Consider the following 25,211-nt stretch of genomic DNA (forward strand, 5'->3'; position numbering starts at 1 on the left):
GGTTTTTTGGGGCAGGGCAGGGCAGGGGGAAGCTGGCAGGAGTCGGGCAGATCGGATGGCACGGTGGCCATGGAGACGGCACGGCGGAGGTGGACCGAACACAATGGGCACGGGCAAGGTGAAAGGAGGCAGCGTTCCGCTCCCCGGCAGCTCCGGGGTGACCCCCCCGAGTCATCCCGCACCCCCCGATCCATCCCGCACCCCCTGATCCAATTCAGCACCCCCCGATCCATCCCTGCACCCCCCGATCCATCCCTGCACCTCCAATCCATCCCTGCATCCCCCGATCCATCCCGCACCCCCGATCCATCCCCGCACCCCGCAATCCATCCCTGCACCCCCCGATCCATCCCTGCACCCCCCGATCCATCCCGCACCCCCCAATCCATCCCGCACCCCCCAATCCATCCCTGCACTCCCCGATCCATCCTGCACCCCCTGATCCATCCTGCACCCCCCGATCCCTCCCGCACCCCCCGATCCATCCTGCACCCCCTGATCCATCCCTGCACCCCCCGATCCATCCTGACACCCCCGATCCATCCTGCACCCCCCGATCCCTCCCGCACCCCCCGATCCATCCTGCACCCCCTGATCCATCCCGCACCCCCCGATCCATCCTGCACCCTGTGATCCATCCCGCACCCCCCAATCCATCCCGCACCCCCCGATCCATCCTGCACCCCCCAATCCATCCCTGCACCCCCTGATCCATCCTGACACCCCTCGATCCATCCCGCACCCCCCAATCCATCCCGCACCCCCTGATCCATCCCTGCACCCCTCGATCCATCCTGCACCCCCCGATCCATCCCGCACCCCCGATCTATCCCGCACCTCTGATCCATCCCTGCACCCCCCGATCCATCCTGCACCCCCCGATCCATCCCGCACCCCCCGATCCATCCCGCACCCCCCAATCCATCCCGCGCCCCCAAAAAGCGGCGAGGATGGAGAAATCCATCAGAAATGGAGGGTCCACCGCAGGGTCCCCAGGGGGACTGGGCTGAGCACCCCCGTTGGAGGAAGAGCTGGGGGTGAGGAAGACTCCGAAACGGAGCCCAACCTGCCCTTCCTCAGTCCCCATGGAGCTGCTGCAGGGATTGGGGGACCCCTCCCCGAAAAGCCACGGCAGGGAGCGGGTGGCACCAGCGCCGAGGTCACCGGGAGGAGGAAATTTGGGTTAGGGAGAGAGGGAAAATTCAGGGGAGGGAGGGAGGGATGGAATCCATGGATGGATGGATGGATGGAATCCATGGATGGATGGATGGACGGATGGAGGGATGGATGGATGGAATCCATGGATGGATGGATGGACGGACGGACAGAGGGATGGATGGAATTCATGGATGGATGGGTGGATGGATGGATGGATGGATAGGAATTCATGGATGGATGGATGGATGGAGGGATGGAATCCATGGATGGATGGGTGGATGGATGGATCCATGGAGGGATGGAGGGATGGACAGGATCCATGGATGATGGATGGATGGATGATGGATGGATGGATGGATGGATGGATGGATGGATGGATGGATGGATGATGGATGGATGGACAGACAGACGGACAGACGGATGGATGGAGGGAGGCATGGACACACTCACCCTGCCCGTGTGTGGCAAAACGCTCACAGCTCTTCCAGGGGCAGCGCCGCGAGCCCGGCCGTGCCGAGGACAGCATCCCACCTCCAATTCCTGGTGGGCACCACCTGGGCATCTCCCTGCCCGACTCCCACCAACTCATTCTACCCCCCTCGGGGCTGTCATCGCTGTCCCCAGCCTGTTTTTTACCCTCTCCCTGAGGACTTCAAACCCCTCTTCCATAAAATCCCCAAACAAGGAGAAGTGGGGGTGCCCCGCGGAGTTCCGCCTGACTCCGGAGCCCCCATTCCCAGGCAGCTGTGGGAATGGGGAACGGAGAATTCCCAGAAGGAGCCGGGAATGGCTGGCGAGGCTGGGGGAGGGAAATGAGGGAATCGATAGGGCCGGCTCCGGCTGCAGTCCCAGGGACACGCACACAGCGCTCGTGTTACTCCCGGCAGCCGCGCTCCACCATTTCAGCGCTTCCCAGCGCCTCCCGTCACTCTCCACCTCTGGAGACCAAGATGACACCGCGGCGACAGCCCCGAGGGACCTCGCGTCGCCTCTGCCACCACGCTGCCACCACCCCCGCGTCGCCTCCGCCAGCGCTCACTGTCCCCACGGTGCCCCATCCGCCACCCCCCAAACCTGCCCGTGCCGGGCACTCCCAGCCCAAACGGGCACCCCGACGGTGCCAAGGCCGTGTGCCGCCGCTCGGAGGGGTTTGGAGGTGAGGTCAAACCTTTCCTGCCACCGCGGGGCTCCTTTTGGAGGGGACAGAAGCGCCCGCAGGGCGCGGGGACGCTGCGTGCCAGGGCCACCATCTGTCCCTCTCCGCTGCCCGAGGCGGGCACAGGGAATCGGTGTCCCCTGCAGGGACACGGGTGACAACGCGGCCCTGGGACAGCGGGGGGATGAGCGGGGAGGGTGGCACCGGCACCGCCAGGGCTTTGCACGCCCCCCCCGGGGGGACAAGGTGAACCCCCCCGGCTGCTGCACCGAAGGGCAGCGCGGCGACGATGGCAGCCACCAAGTGCCACCCCCTCCCCGCCGCGACACCGGGGACGGACGGGGACCCCCGGCGAAGGGGGAGAGGGGGAGGCTGAAGGGAAATGGGGGGGCTAAAGGAAAGAGGATGCTGGAGGGGCTGCGTGTCCGGTAAGGACACCGAGAACCGGGAGGTCAGGGCGGGAATTTTGGGGAGGGGGATACCGGGGTGGGTAGGAGCGACAGCAGGACAGCTGGGGCAGGGGGGATCGGCGGGGGAAATGCAGCAGCGGGTGGCGGACACCGGCTCCGTTACCACCGGGAGGGATGCGCCCCGCGCCATCCCGCGCCATCCCGCGCCATGCCGCGCGTTCCCGCCCGGTACCTGCGGCAGGTGAGCGCTGCGGCTCGGGATCTGCAGCGGCGCACGGCTCGGCTTGGCCCGGCTCGGCTTGGCCCGGCTCGGCTCGGTTCGGCCCCGCTCGGCCCCGCTCGGCCCCGCTCGGCCCCGCTCGGCCCCGCTCGGCTCGGAGCCACCGCCCCGCCCCGCCCCGCCCGCGGCGCCGTCACCATGGCAACCGCGGCTCGGCCACGCCCACCCCGCGCCGCCGGCAGGGGGCGCTGAGAGCTGAGAGGGCGGGGGCGGGGCCTACGGGGGGCGGGGCCTGAGGGGGGCGGGGCTTGCGGGGGGCGGGAATAACGGGGAAATAGCGGGATAAGGACCGGGAAATAGCGGGACAAGGACCGGAAAATAGCGGGATAAGGACCAGGAAATAGCGGGATAGGGACCGGGAAATAGCGGGATAGGGACCGGGAAATAGCGATATAAGGACCGGGAAATAGCAGGATATGGACCGGAAATAGCGGGATAAGGATCGGGAAACAGCGGGATAAGGATCGGGAAATAGCGGCATAAGGACAGGGAAATAGCGGGATAAGGACCGGGAAATAGCGGGATAAGGACTGGGAAATAGCGGGATAAGGACCGGGAAATAGCGGGATAGGGACCAGGAAACATCGGGATAGGGACCGGGAAATGCCGGGATAGGGACCGGGAAATGGCGGGATAGGGAAAGGGAAATAGCGGGATAAGGATCGGGAAATAGCGGGATAAGGACCGGGAAATAGCGGGATAGGGACCGGGAAATAGTGGGATAAGGATTGGGAAATAGCGGGATAGGGACCGGGAAACAGCGGGATAGGGACCGGGAAATAGCGGCATAAGGACGGGGAAATAGCGGGAGAGGGACCAGGAAACATCGGGATAGGGACTGGGAAATACCAAGATAGGGATAGGGAAATAGCGGGGTTTGGGGTCACCAGCACAACCCAAAACAAGAGAGGGACCCCCGAAAGGTCTCCAGATGCCACCTGCTCCAAGGACAAGCAGGGGACACGCAGCCAAAGGACATCTGATGGACACATCACCAACCCCGAGGGATTTGGGGTCACCAGCACACCCCAAAACAAACAGGAACCCCCCAAAAAGTTCATCCCCAGGGCTCTGCTGGTCTCAAGTGTCACCAGATGTCACCTCTCCTGAGGACCAGCAGGGGACACGCAGCCAAATAGGATGTCATGATGGACATGTCACCAACCCCAAGGGTTTGGGGTCACCAGCACACCCCAAAACAAATAGGAACCCCCCAAAACAATTCATCCCTGAGGTTCTGCTGGTCTCAAGAAGTGTCGCCAGAGGTGTCACCTGCCCCAAGGACCAGCAGGGGACACAGAAAGTCAAAGGACATCACGGTGGACACGTCACCAACCCCAAGGGTTTGGGTTTCCCAGCGCACCCCAAAACAAATAGGAGCCCCCCAAAGGTCACCAGATGTCACCTGCCCCAACAACTGACAGAGAAACACGCAGCCAAAGGACATCGTGGTGGACATGTCATCGACCCCAAGGGTTTGGGGTCACCAGCACACCCCAAAACAAGACAGGAACCCCCAAAACAAGATAGGAACCCCCCAAATGTCATCTGATGTCACCTGCCCCGAGGACCAGCAGGTCCCTGGGGACACAGCCAAAGGACCTTCTGCTGGACATGGCACCGACCTCCCTGGTTGGGGTTTGCTGCCCACCCCACACCTGCCAGGACCTGGACTGGGGGTCCCCCCGGGGCTGGGATCACCCCTCTGTGGGGCAAAGCCAGGGGCCAGTTGTCCCTCAAGGCTGTCCCACCCCTGCCACCTCTGCAGGGACAAATGTCCCGTTCCTGTCCCGGCCAGCGGGACTGAATCCATCCGTGGGGCAGGAAAACCCACCTGGGGGCTTGGCAGGGCTGGGGGCTCCTCTGTGGGGCTGGAGGAGGCTCCCTCCACACCTGGGCATGGTCTCCTGACACCTGGAGGATTCGGGTCCTCCTCACACCTGGAGATTTCTGCTCCTCACACCTGGAGGACTCTCTTCCTCACACCTGCAGGATTCTGCTCCTCACATCTGGGGGATTCTGCTCCTCACATCTGGGGAATCTGCTCCTCACACCTGGGGGAATTCTGCTCCTCACATCTGGGGGATTCTACTCCTCACATCTGGGGGATCCTGCTCCTCACATCTGGGGGATCCTGCTCCTCACATCTGGGGGATTCTGCACCTCACATCTGGGGGATCCTGCTCCTCACATCTGGAGATTCTGCTCCTCACACCAGGGGGACTCTTCTCACACCTGGAGATTCTCCTCACACCTGGAGGATTCTGTTCCTCACACCTGGAGGTTTCTGTTCCTCACACGTGGGGGATCCTGCTCCTCACACCTGGGGGATCCTGCGCCTCACCCCTGCAATATTCCCTCCCTCACCCCCGGAGGACGCTCCCCCATCACTACCGCACCCACCCCCCCTTTTCACTCACACCCACCACCCCCTCACTCCTCTCCCCCTCCAGCCAACCCCACCCACGCAGAACCGCTCCCCACGCCCCGCAACGCCGGGAATTTCCTCACCTGGTCCCGCAGGCGCTCCTGCTGCCCGCGCAGCGCCAGGGCGTGCTGCGGGTACTTGCTCTTCAGGTGGTCCATGAAGGCGTCCCTCTTGCGCTCCATCTCCGTCTTCTGGAGGCCGGTGAGCGCCTCCAGGCTCTGGGCGGCGATCACGGTGTGCCGGCGCTCCGAGGTGTGCACCAGCCCCACGTTGGAGAAGCGCCGGGTGCCGTTGCCCAGGGTGCGGTACTCCCGCGGGTACTCGGCATCGTCCGCGGAGATCATGTGCGAGCTCGTCCTGTCGGGATCTGCGCGGGCAGCGGGAGAGCACAGCGGGGTCAGGGGAGGCTCCCCCGGCCGTGGGGCAGAGGGGGAATCATCCCCGGCCGTGGGGCAAAGGGGGCACCATCCCCGGATCCCCGGCCGTGGGGCAAAGGGGGAACCATTCCCAGCCGTGGGGCAGAGGTGGGTCAGGATCTGTGCGGGTACCGGGAGAGAACAGCGGGGTCAAGGGAGGGACTCCAGCCATGGGGCAGAGGTGAGGGACGGTCCCCAGATGCGGGGCAGGGGTGGGGGACGGTCCCTGGCCATGGGGCAGAGGTGGGGGATGGTCCCCAGATGTGGGGCAGAGGTGGGGGACAGTCCCCAGATGAGGGGGACGGTCCCCTGATGTGGGGCAGAGGTGGGAGACGGTCCCTGGCCATGGGGCAGAGGTGGGAGATGGTCCCCTGATGCGGGGCAGAGGTGAGGGACGGTCCCTGGCCATGGGGCAGAGGTGGGGGACAGTCCCCAGATGTGGGGCAGAGGTTTAGGGTTGGGATTTGGGGCTGGGGAGGGGAAGTTCAGCAAGGAGAGATGGCAGAGCCTTGCTGGGAGTGGGATCCCCCCTCAGTGGGGTGCCCAAAGTGGGATCCCCCCTCAGTGGGGCGCGGGGGAAGGGGGTGGGTGCCCGGTCCGTCCCCCCGCGGTGGCAGCGCTGTCCCCACTCCGGGACACGCGGCAGGACACGAGGGGACAGCGGGGATGGGATCCCCCCAAAGCCGCGATGGTCGGAGCGAAACGGGAATGAAAGAGCGGCTGGGTGACAAAACAGCACGGACGGGACACGGGGACACGGACACGCGGGGGACACGGGGACACGGACACGGGACAGAGACACGGACACGGGACACGGACACGGACACGGGACAGGGACACGGACACGCAGGGGACACGGGGACACGGGACACGGACACGGACACGGGACAGGGACACGGACACGCGGGGGACACGGGGACACGGACACGGGACAGGGACACGGACACGCGGAGGACACGGGGACACGGGACAGAGCGAAAAGAAAAATGAAATCAGGCAGGGTCGGGGGAGGGTGGTGTGTGCGGGCACTGTGATGGGGGGGTGGGGGACAGGCCCCCATGTCCCCCCAGAGATCCCAGTGGGGTCAGTGCCCCAAAGACCCCAGTGCCCATCCCGCAGCCATTGCTCACAGGGGCCGGCCCGGCCCGCGGGCACCAAACCGGGATCGCCGGGATTCTCGGCCCCATCCCAGCCCCTTTCCGGTGCCCTCGGGCACCAAACCCAAGATCTCCAGGATGTTATACCCTATTCCAGCCCTTCCCGGGGCACCGCTCAGCCTGGTGGCACCAAATCTGCCGCATGCCAGCCCCTTCCCGGTGCCCGGGGGCACCAAACCCGGGATCTCCAGGATGCTCTGCCCTATTCCAGCCACGTTCCGGTGCCCGGTTCCACCAAACCCGGGATCTCCGGGATGCTCTGCCCCATCCCAGCCCTTCCCGGTGCCCGGTGCTGCCAAACCCGGGATCCCTGGGATGCTCTGCCCCATGCCAGCCCTTCCCGGTGCCCGGGGGCACCAAACCCAGGATCTCCGGGATGCTCTGCCCCATCCCAGCCCTTCCCGGTGCCCGGGGGCACCAAACCCGGGATCTCCGGGATGCTCTGCCCCATGCCAGCCCTTCCCGGGGCTCAGCCCAGCCCGGGCAGGCAGGGGAGGGCACAGGGGGACTGGCAGAGGGTCCCGAGGTGGCAGGGACCCGTCCTTTCGCTCAGCACCCGCCGGGATCTGCCTGCCAGGGCTGGAATCTGCACACGCTGCCCGCGCCTGGCACTGCCTCGGTGCCCAGGGGGGCTCCAGCACCCCAAAAAAGCCACTTTGGAGGGTCTCACGTCATCTGGGAGCTGCTGTCCCCAGGCCTCGGAGTGGTGCCAGCCAGGGAGGTCAGGGTGGCACCAGGGAGGTCTTGGTGGCACCAGGGAGGTCAAGATGGCACCGGGGAGGTCATGCTAGCACTGGCAAGGTCGTGGTGGTACCAGGGAGGTCACGGTGGCAACCGGGGGTCATGGTGGCACCAGGGAGCTCTTGGTGGCATCAGGGAGGTCACAGCAGCACCAGAGAGGTCATGGTGGCACCAGGGAGGTCTCAGTGGCACTGAGGAGGTCTCAGTGCACCATGGGAGATGCTCTTGGTGGCACCAGGGAGGTCATGCTGTCACTGGAAAGGTCATGGTGGCACTGAGGAGGTCACAGCACCACCAGGGAGATCTTGGCAGCACCAGGGAGGTCATGGTGGCACCGGGGTGGTCACGGTGACACCGGGATGGTCACAGCGGCACCAGGGAGGTCATGGTGGCACTGAGGAGATCACAGTGGCACCGGGGTGGTCACGGCGGCACCAGGGAGGTCATGGTGGCACCAAGAAGGTCGTGGTGACACCGAGGAGATCACAGTGGCACCGGGGTGGTCATGGTGACACCGAGATCACAGTGGCACCGCGGTGGTCACGGTGGCACCAGGGAGGTCACAGCAGCACCTCCACCACACCAAACACCCCAAACTCCCCAGGGGGATGCGGCCACCCCCAGAGATGCCACCCCCAGAGATGCCACCCCCAGAGATGCCACCCGCAGCGGGCAGCGATGGTCCCGCAAGGAAACAGCCAACAGCGCGGGGAGGGGAGGAAAATGGACCTGGAAACCCTCCGAGGCTGAAGGAAAGGCTGTCAATTCTTCCCTCCCGGAGATAATTCCACCTCACCCAAACCCCACCCAAACCAAACCCCACCCAAAGTTTTTTTTTCCTCCTCCCGCAGCAGCTGAGGAACGCAGCGGTGCCCACCCGGCCGCAGCACATCCCTGGAAAGCGCTTCCCGAGGCCGCTTCCAAGTAGGTCACTGGGGTGGCAGAGCCGAAATCTGCCGAAGCCAACCCAACCGGACCGTGCCCCCGAGCTGGGCACCGTCCCCTGGCTTACCCGCGGGCACAGCGCGGCTCCCACGGCGCTCGGCGGGCACGGAGGGGGCAGCGCTCCGCTCGGCCGGGGCTGCGGGCGGCTCCTTGGGCGGGCGCAGCGCTGCCACCACGGCCAGGATGCCGCGGTAAATCCTGGCCAGCCCCTCTCCGAGCAGGGGGAGGTTGAGGGAACGAGGTTCTCTTTGCCGATTCATCCACCCATCGTCCCCGCTTGGCAGCAGAGGTTGGCACCCGTGCCGGGGCCGGAGCCCCGGGCTGCTTAGCAGGGCACGAACATCGCGTCCTTCCCGGGAAAATACCGGAGGCACCGCTTTGGGTGGAAAATCTTCACCAACGGCAGCAGGGGTGGCACCGGTGCCAGGGCCGGAGCCCCGGGCTGCTTAGCAGGGCACGAACATCGCGTCCTTGCCGGGAAAATACCGGAGGCACCGCTTTGGGTGGAAAATCTTCAGGAACGGTGTCAGCGAGAGATGCTGAGGAAAAGCCCCCCCCCAAAAACCGGCTGGGATCCCCCCTTTAGCAGCGGCTCGCCGGGGTTTTATCCCCCTCGGGGGATGTCTCAACCACAGTTTTATTGCTGCAGTCCCATCAATCTTCAGCAGGCAGCGAAAACCTCGCGCGGGTCGCGGGCGAGCGATCAGCGGAGCGTGGAAAATCGCCCGTGAAAGCGCTGGCACGAAAAGGGGCGAGGGGAAGGGAGGAGGGGGATGCATTTAGGGAAAAAAGCAGCCGGGAGGGTGGAAACCCCTCGGGGGGATGCGGGTCCCCCGCGCCCGGCCATTAGCGCGGCCGGAAGAGCGGGATGCTCCCGCTTCCTCCCGGAGGCTGCACTGCCGCACTGCCCCGGCGCCCAGCGAGCCCGCCCGGCTCCCGGAGCCCTGCCCGGGGCTAACCCCTTCCCTGCCGGGCTGCCGGGAGTGGGAGGAGGTGTGGGGAGAGACGGGGGGGAGCTGCTGAGCCGCGCGGGTTTAACTCGTGCGGTGCCGCAGAGATGAGCGCCCTGCCAGAGTCGGGCCTGAGGGAAATCGGGGGGTTCTGGGGTGGTTTGAGGTGGAAAAATCAGTCGGGTTCCATCCCCTGCGATGGGCAGGGAGATTTCACCACGCCAGGCGGCTCAGAGTCAGCGGCTGTCCTTGATCCTGGCTCAGCCACCTTTGTGTCCTCTCATTTTGGGATGGTCAAGCGCCTTCCAGGACCAGCCCTCACACCCAAAAAGTGCTGGGAGCTGCCCAGATGCCCAATTTCTCCAAGCAAACCGCGCCCAGGAGCAGGGACAGGGCAGGTGACACCGGGGGACAGCGGTGTCGCCCACTCCCGCCACCGCCATGTCCCCGATGGGACAAACCCTGGTTGGGTCCGGCCACTTAGAGGCGATTCCCGGAGAATTCCAGCCTTGGGAATGCCGGGAGCGGGGCAGACCAGGATGGGAATGTGGAAGTGAGGGGATTTTGGGGTGTCCTTGTCCCTGTCACGGCGACACAGGAACGAAAGTTGGCGGAGACCGGGGTGAAAATCCCGCGCCCTCCCCTCGCTGCCGGGCCACCAAATCCCCTGGGAAAAGCCAAGTGACGCCAAGGCCACCCGCAGGGGACAGTGAACACCCAGCAGGGGACAAACCTCCCCGGGATGTCCCCCGGGATGTCCCCCTGGGGTGTCCCTCGGGATGCGGGAATTGTTCTCCCGCTTTATCCTTCCCTTCCCAAGGATCCCTGCCGGGGCTCAGCGGGGCTTCCCGCCGCGCCTTTCACTCCCAAATTCCAGCGGAACGGCGGAAAATAAAACCCTCCACAAACACACACGGCTCCGTTGGGAACGTCCCTGGCGGGACCCCACAGATCCCACTTGGCTTTGGGCAGGGGCACCGTGCCCGCTCCCGGTGCCAGTCCGGATTCTCTGCGTGAAATCCTGGGATCCTGCCCATTCCCAGCCTTGGGCAACGCTTTCTCCATGCCCACATCCCACAAATTCCCATCCCGGAGCTGCGGCGGGACGCGGAGCTCGGCCCAAAAGCTGCAGCTCGGAGGATGCCCAGCTGGCATCGCGCCACGGCGCTGCCCTGCCAGGCGGCTCCTTCCCTGTCAGAACCCAAAACGTCCCTCAGACATTTTTGGATGTTCCAGGCCCAGGTCAGAAGCATTTGAGACCCTGGCAGGCAGCTGGAAACAGCTGTGATTTTGGGTTTGAGCCATGGAACGATTTACCAACCTTGCAGGAAGAACAAGAAGTCACAAAAGTTTAGCTATTAGAGTAGAAGTAGTCACAAAGTAAAGGGAAGAATTTTTGAGTGCTGTACAGGGGGGTTTTGGTTTTGTACATGGGGGTCAGAGGTTTAAGATGGAGGGATTTGGGCCTGTCCTGTCCTCCCTCTTTCTTCTTCCTCACCTCCATGTTCTTGATGATGTTGGCACTCACAGATTGGTTTAGAGTAGAAAAGCACCATTTAATATAGGTAATAGGCATTGGGGAAAAAATATAAACATTTAACACGTACTGTAGCACATAAAAGGCAGCACCAGCCCTAGGCAAAGAGGGAGAAAGAGAAAACAAGAGTCAAAAAATTTGTCAAAGGTGTGTGTGTGCCTCTGCCTGAGCTGCTGAGAAAACTGCAGCAGCCCAAGAAGAAAATCTTTTAGATAACTTGTAATAAACTGCCTTGAGACCAAACAACAGAAGAATTCTGAGCCTTTCTTTAAAGCACGGGTTGGAGGAGAGATTTTTCCACCCCCGACCTGGGGTGAGCTCCGGCACTTCCCTTGGGAAGCGCCGAAGGCAGCGGATAAATGCCGCTGTCGCTTGTCAGAGCCCAGAGCAGAGGGAGAAATCCCATCTGGAAAAAGCAGCCGCCACTTTTTCCCACCTCGCCGCCGGGTGTGATGGCGCCCACGCGCCCACATGGAGACGGGAGACGAGTTCAACCTCCCAAAATCCCAAAATCCCGGGGATCCAGTGCCAAAGGAAGGGCCGGCACACCTGGAGCCACGCAGGAAGGAGCAAGCCAAGGGAAAAATGAGGGGCAGAGTCTGGGAAAGGCAAATTCCAGCTGGGAAAATCGGGAAAATCTTCCCACTTCCCTCGGAAACTGAAGAAAAATGAGGAGAAGAGGGAAGGGAAAATTTCAGCTGAAAGAGTTGGGAAAATCTTCCCACTGCCCTCGGAAAGTCAAGGAAAAATAAGGAGCAGAGGGAATGAGCGAAGGAGAAAATCCAGCTGGAAAATCTTCCTGCTGCCCTTGGAAAGTCCAGGAAAAATAAGGAGCAGAGGGCAGGGCAAATTCCAGCTGGGAAAATCGGGAAAATCTTCCCGTTGCATTCGGAAAGCCGAGATAAAATGAGGAGAAGAGGGAAGGGCAAATTCCAGCTGGGAAAATTGGGAAAATCTTTCTGTTGCCCTCAGAAAGTCGAGGAAAAATAAGGAGCAGAGGGAATGAGCGAAGGAGAAAATCCAGCTGGAAAATCTTCCTGCTGCCCTTGGAAAGTCCAGGAAAAATGAGGAGCAGAGGGCAGGGCAAATTCCAGCTGGGAAAATTGGGAAAATCTTCCCGTTGCCCTCGGAAAGCCGAGATAAAATGAGGAGAAGAGGGAAGGGCAAATTCCAGCTGGGAAAATTGGGAAAATCTTCCTGTTGCCCTCAACAAGCCAAGGAAAAATGAGGAGCAGAGGGAATGAGGGAAGGAGAAAATCCAGCTGGAAAATCTTCCCGCTGCCCTCGGCTCGGTGTCCATGACCAGAGGCTGAGCTGGGGCATTCCTGGCACACGGAAAACATTCCCTGCCCGGGGCAGAGCTGGGAGGAGGAGGAGGAAGAGGAGGAGGAGGAGGAAGACGGAGCCCTGCGTGCCCTGGCGTGGGTGACATCCTCGGCTGGCAGGGCTGGGGACGTGCCAGCAGCTTGGGGACACGGGATAAAAATAAAGGCGAGGCGAGGCTGGCCACAGAAGGAGCTTTGTGGTCTCGTCCCCACCCCACGGCACAGCCAGAGCCTGGCAGCTGGCGTGGGAATGGCCCGGGCATCGCCCTTGGCACAGGGAAACTGAGGCACGGAAGGGAGAGACGGATGGAATTCATGGATGGATGGATGGATGGAATTCATGGATGGATGGATGGATGGAGGAATGGAATTCATGGGTGGAATCCATGGATGGATGGATGGATGGATGGATGGATAGAATCCATCGATGGATGGATGAAATCCATGGATGGATGGATGGATTCCATGGATGGATGGATGGATGGATGAAATCCATGGATGGATGGAATCCATGGATGGATGGATGGAATCCATGGATGAATGGAATCCACGGATGGATGGATGGATGGATGATGGATGGATGGATGGATGGATGGATGGATGGATGGATGAAACCCATGGATGGATGGATGGATGGAATCCATGGATGGATGAATGGAATCCATGGATGGATGGATGGATGGATGGATGAAATCCATGGATGGATGGATGGATGGATGGAATTCATGGATGGATGGATGGATGGATGGAATTCATGGATGGATGGACGGATGGACAGGCAGACAGGGAAAAATCAGAAGGCTCTGGCTCCAGCCTTTCCAAGCTCCCAGGGTTTGCTGGGACGAGCCAGGACCCCATCCCAGGGTTTGGGATTTGGTTCTGATCACATCTCTGGAGAGGCCATGGAGCTGGGCAGGGCTGAGGATGAGGAGGAGGAAGAGGAAGAAGGGGAAGAAGAAGAGGAGGAGGGGACACACATCAAGGCCGAATATCAATCCCCTTAACAAGACACCAAGGAAATTCCTAAACCCGTCAAAGCCTCCACAACCACAGAGCCCTGGAATGGTTTGGGTGGGAAGGACCTTAAATCCCACCCGGTGCCACCCCTGCCACTGTCCCCGAGTGTCCCCCAAACCCCTTCCAGCCTGGCCTGGGACACTTCCAGGGATCCAGGGCTTCTCTGGGAATTCCATCCCAGCCCCTCAGGGAGGAACTCCTTCCCAAAATCCCATCCAAACCCCGTCACTCGCGTGGCAGGGGGAACGGGAAGGAGCAGCAGATGGGACTGTGACCTTCCAGGCTGGCCTGTGGCCACCAGCAGCTGCCAGGGCAAAGCCCAGAGCCGGGCACGGGGCCCTGGGCACCCCAAATTCCTCTCTACAAGGGGCGAATCCTCGCAGGGAAACCACGAGAGGAGGATCCAAGCCAAGCCCACGGCATTTCCAAACCTTCACAAAGGGTTCAATTCCACCCGGGAGCACTCGGGGAAGGGATTTTTCCTGGCTCAGAAGGTTTGGGACCACGAAAATCCCACAGCCACGCTCAGCCCAGCCCCATCCTTGGCACAGGAGACCCAACTCACCCAAATCTCGGCTCTGCCACCCCCACGATGGGCACAGAGCCCATCCCGGAGCTCAGTGGCTCCATCCGCAGCACCGAGCAGGATTTGGGTGGCACTGCCCCTTTGGGTGACTCCTGCTGGCCCCTGGGCACTGCCAGGCCTGGGAGAAGCTGGGTGGGTGTCCCAGTGGGGCTGGGAATGCTCCTGGTGAGACCCAACTCGCCCAAATCTCGGCTCTGCCACCCCCAAGATGGGCTCGGAGCCCATCCACAGCACCGAGCTGTGATCCCAGTGGGATTTGGGTGTCACTGTCCCTTTGGGTGACTCCTGCTGGCCCCTGGGCACTGCCAGGCCTGGGAGAAGCTGGGAAAAGCTGGGTGGGTGTCCCAGGGGCCCGGGAATGGTCCTGGAGAGCAGCTCCTGTTTTTTTAGCACACAGGTAGCACGTTGGTGGTTGGTCACCGCCTGCTGTGCCAGCCCGGTTAGTCACAGCTCGTTAAAAACCAGAAAAGCTTGGGAGGAAAAAAAAAAAAAACCAACTCAGAGGCCTCCGAGATGCAGGGAAAACGTGCTCAGGGATGGCAAACGCGGGGTGAAATCCCGCAGGGATTCGCTGTCAGCCTGAGCAGCCACGGGACGGGGACGCTGCGGGGACATGTGACACGTCCCGGTGGCCGCGGGGCGTGGGGACACCGAGCCGGGCTGGCAGCGTGTCCCCACCTCGAGACGCTGCGGGTGACACGAGGACAAGGCCAGCGCGCTGTGCCACCCCTCGGGCCGCTGAGCGAAGCTTGCTGTCCCCTGCTGTCCCCTCGTGCCCACATGGGGGGCACAGGCGCGTGCCCCCCTCTCCTGCTGCTCCCACCAGCGGCAGTCAGAAGCTGTCCAGGCAGCGGGGTTTAGTCAAGCAAAAGGAGGGCAGCAGCAGCTGCCTGCAGCCCTGAGCCTCCTCCTCCTCCTCCTCCTCCTCCTCCTCCTCCTCCTCCTCCCTTCAGAGCCGGCCATGGCACAGCCCGCGCCATCTGTGCCCACCTGTGAGGGGTTGGGACCATCCCCAGGCCACCCCAGAGGTCACCTGCGAGGGGCTGGGATCCTCAGGCCACTTCAGAGCCCCTGTGCAGGGCTGGGGCCACCCCAAGGCCACTCCAGAACCCCCTGTGAGGCTCTGGGACCACTCCAGAACACCCTGTGAGGCTCTGAGACCACCCCAAAGCCCCCCCAGAACCCCTGTGAGGCTCTGGGTCCACTCCAAGACCACCCCAGAACCCCCTGTGAGGGGCTGGGACCACTCCAAGACCACCCCAGAGGTCACCTGCAAGGGGTTGAGCCCATCCCCAGGCCACCCCAGAATCTCCTATCAGGAGCTGGAACCATCCCCAGACCACACCAGAGCCCCCTGTGAGGCTCTGGGACAATCCCAGAACCCCCCCAGAACCCCTGTGATGCTCTGGGACCACCCCAAAGCCCCTCCAGAACCCCTGCGATGCTCTGGGACCACCCCAAAGCTCCCCCAGGAGCCCTGTGATGCTCTGGGACCACCCCAAAGACCCCCCAGAGCCCCTGTGGTGCTCTGGGACCCCCCCAAGGCCACTCCAGAACCCCTGTGATGCTCTGGAACCACTCCAAACTCCCCCCAAAACCCCTGTGATGCTCTGGGACCACCCCAAAGCCACTCCAGAGCCCCTGTGATGCTCTGGGACCACCCCCCCAAAACCCCCCCATCCTTCCCAGCGCTCCGCTCCCCCCGGGATCCCGCAGCCCCCGCATCCCCCATCCCCGCGCCGCCCCCGCCGGGTCCGTACCCGCGAGCAGCGCTGGCAGCCGGTGCTCCCGGGGCTCGCTGGCTCTGCCCGGCTCCCGCAGCCCCGGCCCGGCTCGGGGGGCAGCGCCGGGGGGCTGCCGTGCCCAGCGGGGCAGCATCGCGGGGGCAGCGGCTCGGAGCGCGGCTGGCGGATCTGCGCGACAAACGCATCGCATCCGCTTACACCGGGCCGGCCGCGGTCTCACCGGGCATTTTTTGGGGTTCCGAGCCCGGGAGCTCGGCTCCGAGCCGCCGCATCGGGCGGCGCCGGCTGCCGCTGCCGCTTGAACGCGGCGTGGGCTCGTCACGGAGCCAGCGGAGGGTGGCACCGAGCGGAGCGCGCAGCTCGGGCCTGGCAGGCGTGCGGTGGCTGCCACCCCATAGCGCCCAGCGAGGCCACTGTCACCCCAAAACCAGCGCTGGCATCGTCACTTCATCACTGTAACCCCAAAAACAGCGCTGCCACCATCACCCCAAAAACAGCAATGCCACTGTCACCCCAAAAACGGCGCTGGCACTGTCACCCCAAAGCGCCCAGCGAGGCCACTGTCACCCCAGAAACAGCGCTGGCACTGTCACCCCAAAAACAGCAATGCCACTGTCACCTCAAAGCGTCCAGTACAGCCACTGTCACCCCAGAAACAGCGCTGGCATCGTCACTTCACCACTGTAACGCCAAAAACAGCGCTGCCACAATCACCCCAAAAGCAGCAATGCCACCATCACCCCAAAGTGCCCAGCGCTGCCACTGTCACCTCAAAGCGTCCAGTACAGCCACTGTCACCCCAAAAACAGCAATGCCACTGTCACCCCAAAAACAGTGCTGGCACCATCACCCCAAAGCGTCCAGCGATGCCACTGTCACCCCGAAAACAGCAATGCCACTGTCACCTCAAAGCCAGCACTGCCACTGTAACCCCAAAACCAGAAATGCCACTGTCACCCCAAAGCCTCCAATGCTGCTGTCACCTCACCACCGTCACCCCAAAAATAGCTCTGGCATCGTCAGCTCACCACTGTCACCTCAAAGCGTCCAGTGCTGCCACTGTCACCCCAAAGCCAGTGCTGGCACCGTCACCTCACATCTGGTTCTGCCACTGTCACCCCAAAACCAGCAATGCCACTGTCACCTCAAAGCCACCAATGCCACTGTCACCTCGCATCCAGTGCTGCCATCGTCACCCCAAAACCAGCACTGGCACCATCACCTCAAAGCCACCAATGCCACTGTCACCCCAAAACCAGTGCTGCCATCGTCACCCCAAAACCAGTGCTGCCATCGTCACCTCAAAGCCACCAATGCCACTGTCACCTCACCACTGTCACCTCACATCCAGCACTGCCACTGCCACCTCAAAGCCACCAATGCCATTGTCACCCCAAAACCAGCGCTGCCACTGTCACCTCAAAACCAGCACTGCCATTGTCGCCCCAAAACCAGCAATGCCACTGTCACCTCGCCACTATCACCTCGCATCCAGTGCTGCCATTGTCACCTAAAAACCAGTGCCACCACTGTCACCTCAAAGCCACCAATGCCACTGTCACCCCAAAATCAGTGCTGCCACTGTCACCTCACCACTGTCACCTCAAACCAGCTCTGCCATCGTCACCTCAAAACCAGCGCTGCCATCGCCATCTCAAAGCCACCAATGCCACTGTCACCTCACCACTGTCACCCCACCACTGCCACCTCAAAACCAGTGCTGCCACTGTCCCCCAGCCCCAGGAACCCCAAACCCGGTTTCAGCGCACCCCACAGGGCTGTGCCCCCCCGGGGTTATCTCAATCCAAATGCTGACACTGCAGCACCAAAAATCTGGGAATTTTGGGATCCACGAGGCTGGAAAAACCCTCCGAGCATTCCCCCAGCGCTGAAGTGCCACCGCTCACCGTGTCCCCAAGTGCCACCTCCATGTGACCTTTAACCCCGCGCAGCAATGGTGACTCCATCCCTCCCTGGGCAGCTCTTCCACCCTTTTCCCTGAAGAAATTTCCCCCAATATCCAATTTAAACTTCCCCTGGCGCTTTTCCTGCCATCCTAAACCCGCCAGGACACTCGCACCGCCTTGTCCTGTCACGCTGGAAGGCCTCACCCACCTCAGCACTTCCAACTTTTCCCAATTTCCTTCATTTTTTATTTTTATTTTTTTCCCCAGCCCTGGGAAGAAGCTTGGAAAATTTCAATCTTATTTCTGCCTCCCCCATTCCTGACGTTTCTCTCTTCTGGCAGCCCAAAGGTTCTCCCCGAGCCTCGATGGCTCAGGTGGCTGTAGGTGAGAAGAGCTGGGAATTCAGGAACACTCACACCCCTTTGGATTTTCCCGATTTTTGACGCTGGGGAAACTGAGGCACGGAGGGAACAGCGACAGGAGCGCTCGCAATTCCCAGCCGAGGAGTGGAGAAATTCCAGAGCCCTGAGCTCCTGCTTGGAGCCTCTCCAGGCTCCCCAGCAGCCGCTGCCGTGAGTCACAGCTGGCACAGGCGACACTCACGACACCAGGAACATTCCCAAAAAATTCCTTCTCCTCGCAGCTGAGTGCTCTGGGCCGCTTCCCGCATCCCACAAAAAACTCGGGGGATTTTTTTTTTCCCCTCCCTTCTCTCCCTCTCTTTTTGGGGCCGGGGGGATTTTTCCCCGCGCGTTTGGGACCTGTTAATGTCCGGTGATATCCACGCGAGGTGGATCCTGCCCGCGGGAGAGGCGGGAATTGGTCCGGGAAAAAAAAGGGGGAAAAAGCTTGGACAGGGACAGGGACAGGGACAGGGACGGGGACAGGGACAGGGACAGGGGCAGGGACAGGGACAGGGACAGGGACAGGGACAGAGGGACAGGGACAGGGACAGGGACAGGGACAGGGACAGAGGGACAGGGACAGGGACAGGGATGGGGACAGGGACAGGGACAGGGACAGGGACAGGGACAGGGACAGGGACGGGGACAGGGACAGGGATGGGGAAAGGGACAAGGACAAGGAAAGGGAAAGGGGAAGGACAGGGAAAAGGACAAGGACAAGGACAAGGACAGGGACAGGGACGGGGCTGGGAAAGGGACAAGGACAAGGACAAGGACAAGGACAAGGACAAGGCAAGGACAGGGAAAAGACAGGGATAGGACAGGGACAGGGAAAGGGGAAGGACAGGGACAAGGACAGGGACAGGGACAAGGACAAGGACAAGGACAGGGACAGGGACAGGGACAGGGACAAGGACAGGGACAGGGACAGGGGCAGGGACAAGGACAGGGACAAGGACAAGGACACGGACAGGGACAGGGACGTTTCCCAGGACCCGCAGCCCCAGGGAAGGCTCTCCCTACCCCTGGAATAACTCTGGAATAGCGGAGATTTTCCCGGGAAAATGCTGCAGGACAAACGCGACTCGCATTTATTGTCCTTCCCGTGACCTTTTAATTGTCATCTCACTGCTGATGAGGGGTTAATGAGCTGCCACCTCCCTGTCACCCGCTGTCCCCGCGGTCCCCCATTCCACAGGGACCGGAGCTGCCGCGCTCCACTCAAAACAAGATCACAAAACAAGGCTGCGATTCATTTTCTTTTATTAACACACAGACAGAAATATCAAAAATGGTCAAAGAATCTATTATAGAAATGCCGTTTTCTGTTGTGCTGCGGGATGGGGGAAGGAGCCCAGGGCAGCTGCAGCACCCGGGTTTATCCCGGGATAAATCCCAGCCAGCATCACCCGCGCCTGGCGGGGACAGTCCCCAGCAGAGTCCAGCCGTCCCCAGGGAAGTGCCACCATCCTCTGCACCCTGAAACGCCCCTGAAAGGAGGGAAATGCCTGGATTTCAACCAAAAACCCATTTCCCCCCACTTTGGGCTTTCCCAAGGCGGTAACTTTCCAGCGGCACAACCCTGCGCTGGCAGGGTGGTGACAAAGGTGTCACCTCACTGCTGGTGACACCGCTGGAGCCTCTCCATGAGGCAATTCCCAGGAAAAAGCCGCTAAAAGCGGCTCCGACAGGTCGGGTGAGACATCCGCGTTCACACCTGAGCTCCCGGACACGATTTGGCTCTCAGCAGCTCCCGGGGAGCCGCTGGATGCTCCGTTCGTTCCCTGCCCCTTCCCTGCTCTGTCCCTGCTCCTTCTCTTCTCCATCCCTGCTCCATCCCTGCTCCATCCCTGCTCCTTCTCTTCTCCATTCCTGCTCCATCCTTGCTCCATCCCCACTCCATCCCCACTCCATCCCTGCTCCATCCCTGCTCCATCCCTGCTCCATTCTTGTTCTGTTCCTGATCCATTTGGGATGGGAACAGTCACGGATCGGGGTTGGGACAGGAACGGTGGGACAGGCACGGATTGGGGTTTGGGGTGGGAACTGTCATGGATTGGGGTTTGGGGCAGAAACAGTGGGACAGTCATGGATCAAGGTTGGAAGGGGAACAGTCACGGATCCGGTTTGGGACAGGAACAGTGGGAACAGTCACGGATTTTGGTTTGGGATGGGAACAGTGGCACAGTCACAGAATGGGACTGGGACAAGAACGGTGGGACAGGCACGGATCAGGGTTGGGATGGGAACAGTGGCAGAGTCACGGATTTTGGTTGGGACAGGAACAGTGGGACAGGCGCGGATCAGGGTTGGGATGGGAACAGTCATGGAACAGGGTTGGGAAAAGAACAGTGAGACAGTCACGGATCGGGGTTTGGGGCAGAAACAGTGGGAACAGTCACGGATTGGGGTTGGGGCAGGAACAGCCATGGAACGGGGCTGGGACAAGAACAGTGGGACAGGCACGGATGGGATTGGTGTGGGAACAGTGGGACAGGAACAGATCGGGGCTGGGGTGGGAACAGTCATGGAACGGGGTTGGGACAGGAACAGTGACACAGTCACAGATGGGATTGGGGTGGGAACAGTGGCACAGTCACGGATCAGGGTTGGGATGGGAACAGTGGCACAGTCACGGATCGGGGTTGGGACAGGAACAGTCACAGATCTGAGTTTGGGACAAGAACAGTGGCACAGTCACGGATCAGGGCTGGGACAAGAACAGTGGCACAGTCACGGATTGGGGCTGGGATGGGAACAGTCATGGAACGGGGTTGCGACAGGAACAGTGACACAGTCACAGATCGGGGTTGGGACAGGAACAGTCACAGATCTGAGTTTGGGACAAGAACAGTGGCACAGTCACGGATCAGGGTTGGGATGGGAACAGTCACAGATCTGAGGTTGGGACAGGGACAGTGGGACAGTCACGGATCAGGGCTGGGACAGGGACAGTGGGACAGTCACGGATGGGGAATGCGGGCGCCCTCCCGGAGCTGGTGGACAGCGGGGCTTTGTGCCCTCGCCCAGTCCATCGAGCAATATTCGCACAGGCGGTGCCCTCACGGCGGCACAGAGGGGCCTTTGTGTCACCAGAGACGGGGACAAACAGAGCCCTGGACGGGAGGACCGGGGATGTGCCACGCCAGGGATGGCACAGAGGGGTTACCCAGGAGGGCACGGGCACTGGGAGGCCAAAACCAGCTCGGCCGTGCTGCCCGTGGTTGGGTCAGCCCGTGCCCAGCACGCCTTAGGGCGGGGTGGGGGTGCCAGGTGGGGATGGCTGTGCCCATGGGTGCTGCCAGGTGGGGAGGGATGTGCCCCATTCCCATGGGTGGTGCCAGGTGGGGATGGCTGTGCCCCATTCCCTTGGGCAGTGCCATGTCAGAGCCTGGTCAGGAAATGCTTCCCCAAATCCCCAAACCCCCAAACCCCCAAATCCCCAAATCCCCAAACCAATTCCCAAACCCCCAAATTCCCGAATCCCCAAACCCCCAAATCAATTCCCAAATCCTCAAATTCCTGAATCCCCAAATCCCCAAATCCCCAAATCCCCAAACCAATCCCCAAATCCCCAAATTCCTGAATCCCCAAATCCCCAAATTCCCAAACCCCCAAATCCCCAAATCCCGAATCCCCAAATCCCCAAACCCGCAAACCAATTCCCAAATCCCCAAATTCCTGAATCCTCAAACCCCCAAACCCCCAAACCCCCAACTCCCCAAACCAAATCCCAAATCCCCCAAACCCCCAAATTCTCGCTCCTCCCGCCACCACCCCAATCCCTGCTCGGGGAAAAGCCGCGCCAGGCCCCGAGCTGGGGACAGCGGGGACAGCGATAGCGGCACAGGCAGGACACGCCAGACCCCACCCCGACCCTGGGGGCTCCCGAATGGACACAAATCCCTCTCCAGGCGGACAGAAAAATATTTTCCCCTCGGAGGCGACGATTGCCGGTGAATTTCGGATCGGGAGGAACGGAACCTGAGCTAAGCAATGACAAAAAAATTTAAAAAAACCAAAAAAACAAAACACAACAAAAAAAAACCCCAAAAAAACCTTTAAAGACCTTTTGGCACCGCGCGGCTCCGAGCCTGTCACAGCTGAAGGGCCCGGAAATTCGGCTCCTGATCAAACGCAGCCAAGTTCTCAAATCTCACCCAAAAAAAACCCCAAAAAACAAAACTCAAAGCCCCAGCAAGAAGCAGCCGGAGGTGTCGCGGCAGCTCCCGGCGGTGGCTCAGCCTGCTCGGATCCGCGGGCAACATCTGCCGAGCCTGGCATCGCCCTCGGCGCTTCCAGACGGGAGCTGCCAAGCGGTGCCAGGTGGAGCCGAGGGGATTTTGGCACCCGCGGGTCCCCTCCAGCCTCCCACGGCCCCGCTCTCATCCCGAGCTGTTCCCGCGGCCGCCCCGGCACCCTCTGGATCAGATTTGGGGTTTTTTGCTCCCCAGCTGGTGCCGGAGCCCGGCCCCTCCTGGAGAAGCGAGAATTTGTTCCCCCGGAGCCGAGCGGAGCCTGGCACATCCTCCCGGGGCTGCGGCGACACCTCCGGGCCCGGCTGGCACCCGGTGCCCACCGCCAGCACCCGGCGCCCTGGCACGGCCCCAAATCCCAAATTCTGGCTGCTCCTGAACCGTTTCTCCCGTTTCTTTTGCTCACTTCGCTCAGATGGGGCCGCAGCGTCGGGAGATGTGCCCGGTTCTGCCTGAAAATAGCCCAAAAATCCACCCGCGGCAGGGGAAGGGGGAGGGAGAAGCGCCAGGAGCAGGGCCCGGGCCAGGAGAGTCCAAATTTGGGGAGAGGAGAGAGGGAAAAGCCTCGGCAAGGGCAGCGCTGAGGTCTGGGGACACAAATCTTCCCCTCATGGAGTTTTGGGATGCTTGGAAGGATCCCAGGAGGGTTTGGGATGGAGGGAACCCCAAAATTCACCTCCTGCCATGGTTGGGGACATCTCCTGCTGTCCCAGGCTGCTCCAACCTGGCCTTGGACGCTTCCAGGGATGAGATTTTCTCCCCATTTCCTGCAGGAAAATCCTAAAATGCCACAGGAGAGGTCTGGAACCTCCTGGCTGTGGCACTGCCGGGCTGTCCCTGCTTCCAGGGGACAATCTACAGCACGGGATAAATCCAGGGGGTCACTCCGACCCCTGGGAGCTGCTCCCGCCGGGACCATCCCGCTCCAGGGATGCTGCTGGAGAGCCAAACCTCACCTGGGCTTGGAAAAATTCCATTTATTTCCTCCGGATTGAAGCATTCCCAAAGCCCCAACCACCCCGGGGGCTTTTTCCGGGTGTTTTGGCAGCTCTCAGCTCCATCCCCCGGGGACCCCCCGAGCAGCTCCCACCTCACCTGGGCACCTCTGCTCTTCCTCCAAAGGCAGCGCCGGGATTTTAATCAAACCCGGAGCTGCTGCCGGTGCCAAAATCAGCGTTTAAATGGCATTTCCCGACCTCTCCGTTTATATCCCCGCGCTCTTTACCCGCTCGGAAACTGCAGGAGGGAGCGATTTTAAAGGCATCCGAGAGCAATTCTTAAATTAACGATTTGCAAATGGCTTAATTGAGGTCCTGGTCTGGCGCTTTTGCAGCGGAGAGGTCCTGAATCACGGCTGGTTGTTGGGGTTTTATCGTGAATTTCAGGCCCTGGGCTCCGATTAAAGCTTTAAAACCTCGCCTAGGGCTGCGAGTTGTGGCTTAAACTGGGCTGGGAGTTGTGGTTTAAACTGGGCACGGGGCGGATTAGGGTGAGGAAAAGGGAATTGGGGGAAAAATAGGAGAGGGGAGCAGGAAATGAGGGAGTTGGGGGGTGCTCCCAGCCCTCCCGGGGAAGTTTTGTGGCTTTGTGTAAGGATTTGGCACAGATAAAAATAAAATTTGGGGTGGTTGGAGGGAGGGGAGGCTCAGCCCTGCGGTTCGGGATGAGGGATCCTCGCTGAGGGTGGGGATTTGGGGTTTTAGGGATGAAATGGGAGTTTGGACAGGGCTTGGAGCGAGCTGGGATGGTGGCAGGGGGTCTGAATGGTGGGCTTGGAGGTCACTTCCCACCCAAATCCTTCTGGGATTCCAGAACTTCACAGATCCAGGGGTTGTGGAGGGAGAAATGGACTCGGGAGGGGATTTTGGGTGGGATGGAATTCCCAGAGGAGCTGTGGCTGCCCCTGGATCCCTGGAATTGTCCCTGGCCAGGCTGGATGGGGCTTGGAGCAACCTGGGATGGTGGGAGGTGTCCATGCCTGGTGGGATTTAAGGTTCTTCCATCCCAAACCATTCCCTGATCCCATCAAGATCCCAGAAGGAAAGATCCCATGAAGATCCCATAAAGAAAGATCCCATGAAGATACCAGAAAGAAAGATCCCATGAAGATCCCATAAGGATCCCATAAAGATCCCATTCCCCACCAACAGTGCAGATTCCAGGTGTGGGGTGGGGCTGAGCCCGTTGGTCTCGCACTTTTCCCAAAATCCATCTCCTGGCAGGGCAGGAGGGGTGGGATGGGATGGGATGGGATGGGATGGGATGGGATAAAGGGATGGGATGGGATTGGATGGGATGGAAGGAACCAGGGGGATGGGATGGAAGGAGAGGATGGAAGAGATTGGGAAGGGCTGGAAGGAACTGGGAGGGAATGGAAGTAACCGGGAATGATTGGAAGGAACCAGGAGAGGATGGAAGGAACTGGGAATGGCTGTAGGGCTCCGGGAATGGTTGGATGGCTCCAGGAAGGGCTGGAAGGCTCGAGGAGGAGATGGAAGGAACTGGGAATGGATGGAAGAAACTGGGAATTGTTGGAAGGAACCAGGAGGGAATGGAAGGAACTGGGAGGAGATGGAAGGAACTGGGAATGGCTGGCAGGCTCCAGGAGGGGATGGAAGGAACTGGGAATGATTGGAAGGATCTGGGAAAGGGTGGAAGGCTCCAGCAAGGGCTGGAAGGCTCCAGGAGGGGATGGAAGAACTGGGAATGGCTGGAAGGCTCCAGCAAGGGCTGGAAGCCCTCGCAGGCAGCCGGGGCCGCTCCTGTCTGCTCCAACTCCTCTGCCGGCACTCT

At 61.2% G+C, this 25,211-nt stretch overlaps 1 protein-coding gene across 18 annotated transcripts in view; it reads right to left on the minus strand.

Annotated features, from left to right (window-relative positions):
* SRCIN1 (SRC kinase signaling inhibitor 1) overlaps positions 1-25,211 on the minus strand; it is a 73,004-nt gene that overhangs the window by 35,596 nt on the left and 12,197 nt on the right. For 7 of the 18 annotated variants that reach the window (XM_072918971.1, XM_072918977.1, XM_072918975.1 and 4 more), the window contains exons 1-2: positions 8,759-9,621; positions 5,516-5,799 (exon numbers count right to left, since the gene is read on the minus strand). In XM_072918971.1, coding sequence (XP_072775072.1) covers positions 5,516-5,799; positions 8,759-8,951 — 477 coding nt within the window. In that variant the 5' untranslated portion in view covers positions 8,952-9,621. Of the gene's footprint in view, positions 1-5,515; positions 5,800-8,758; positions 9,625-15,866; positions 16,174-25,211 lie in introns of those variants that run through there. The other 11 variants (XM_072918983.1, XM_072918981.1, XM_072918984.1 and 8 more) reach the window with 7 other exon arrangements.

This window comes from Taeniopygia guttata, chromosome 27 (genome assembly GCF_048771995.1).
Source record: "Taeniopygia guttata chromosome 27, bTaeGut7.mat, whole genome shotgun sequence".
In the NCBI taxonomy this organism is placed as follows: domain Eukaryota; kingdom Metazoa; phylum Chordata; class Aves; order Passeriformes; family Estrildidae; genus Taeniopygia; species Taeniopygia guttata.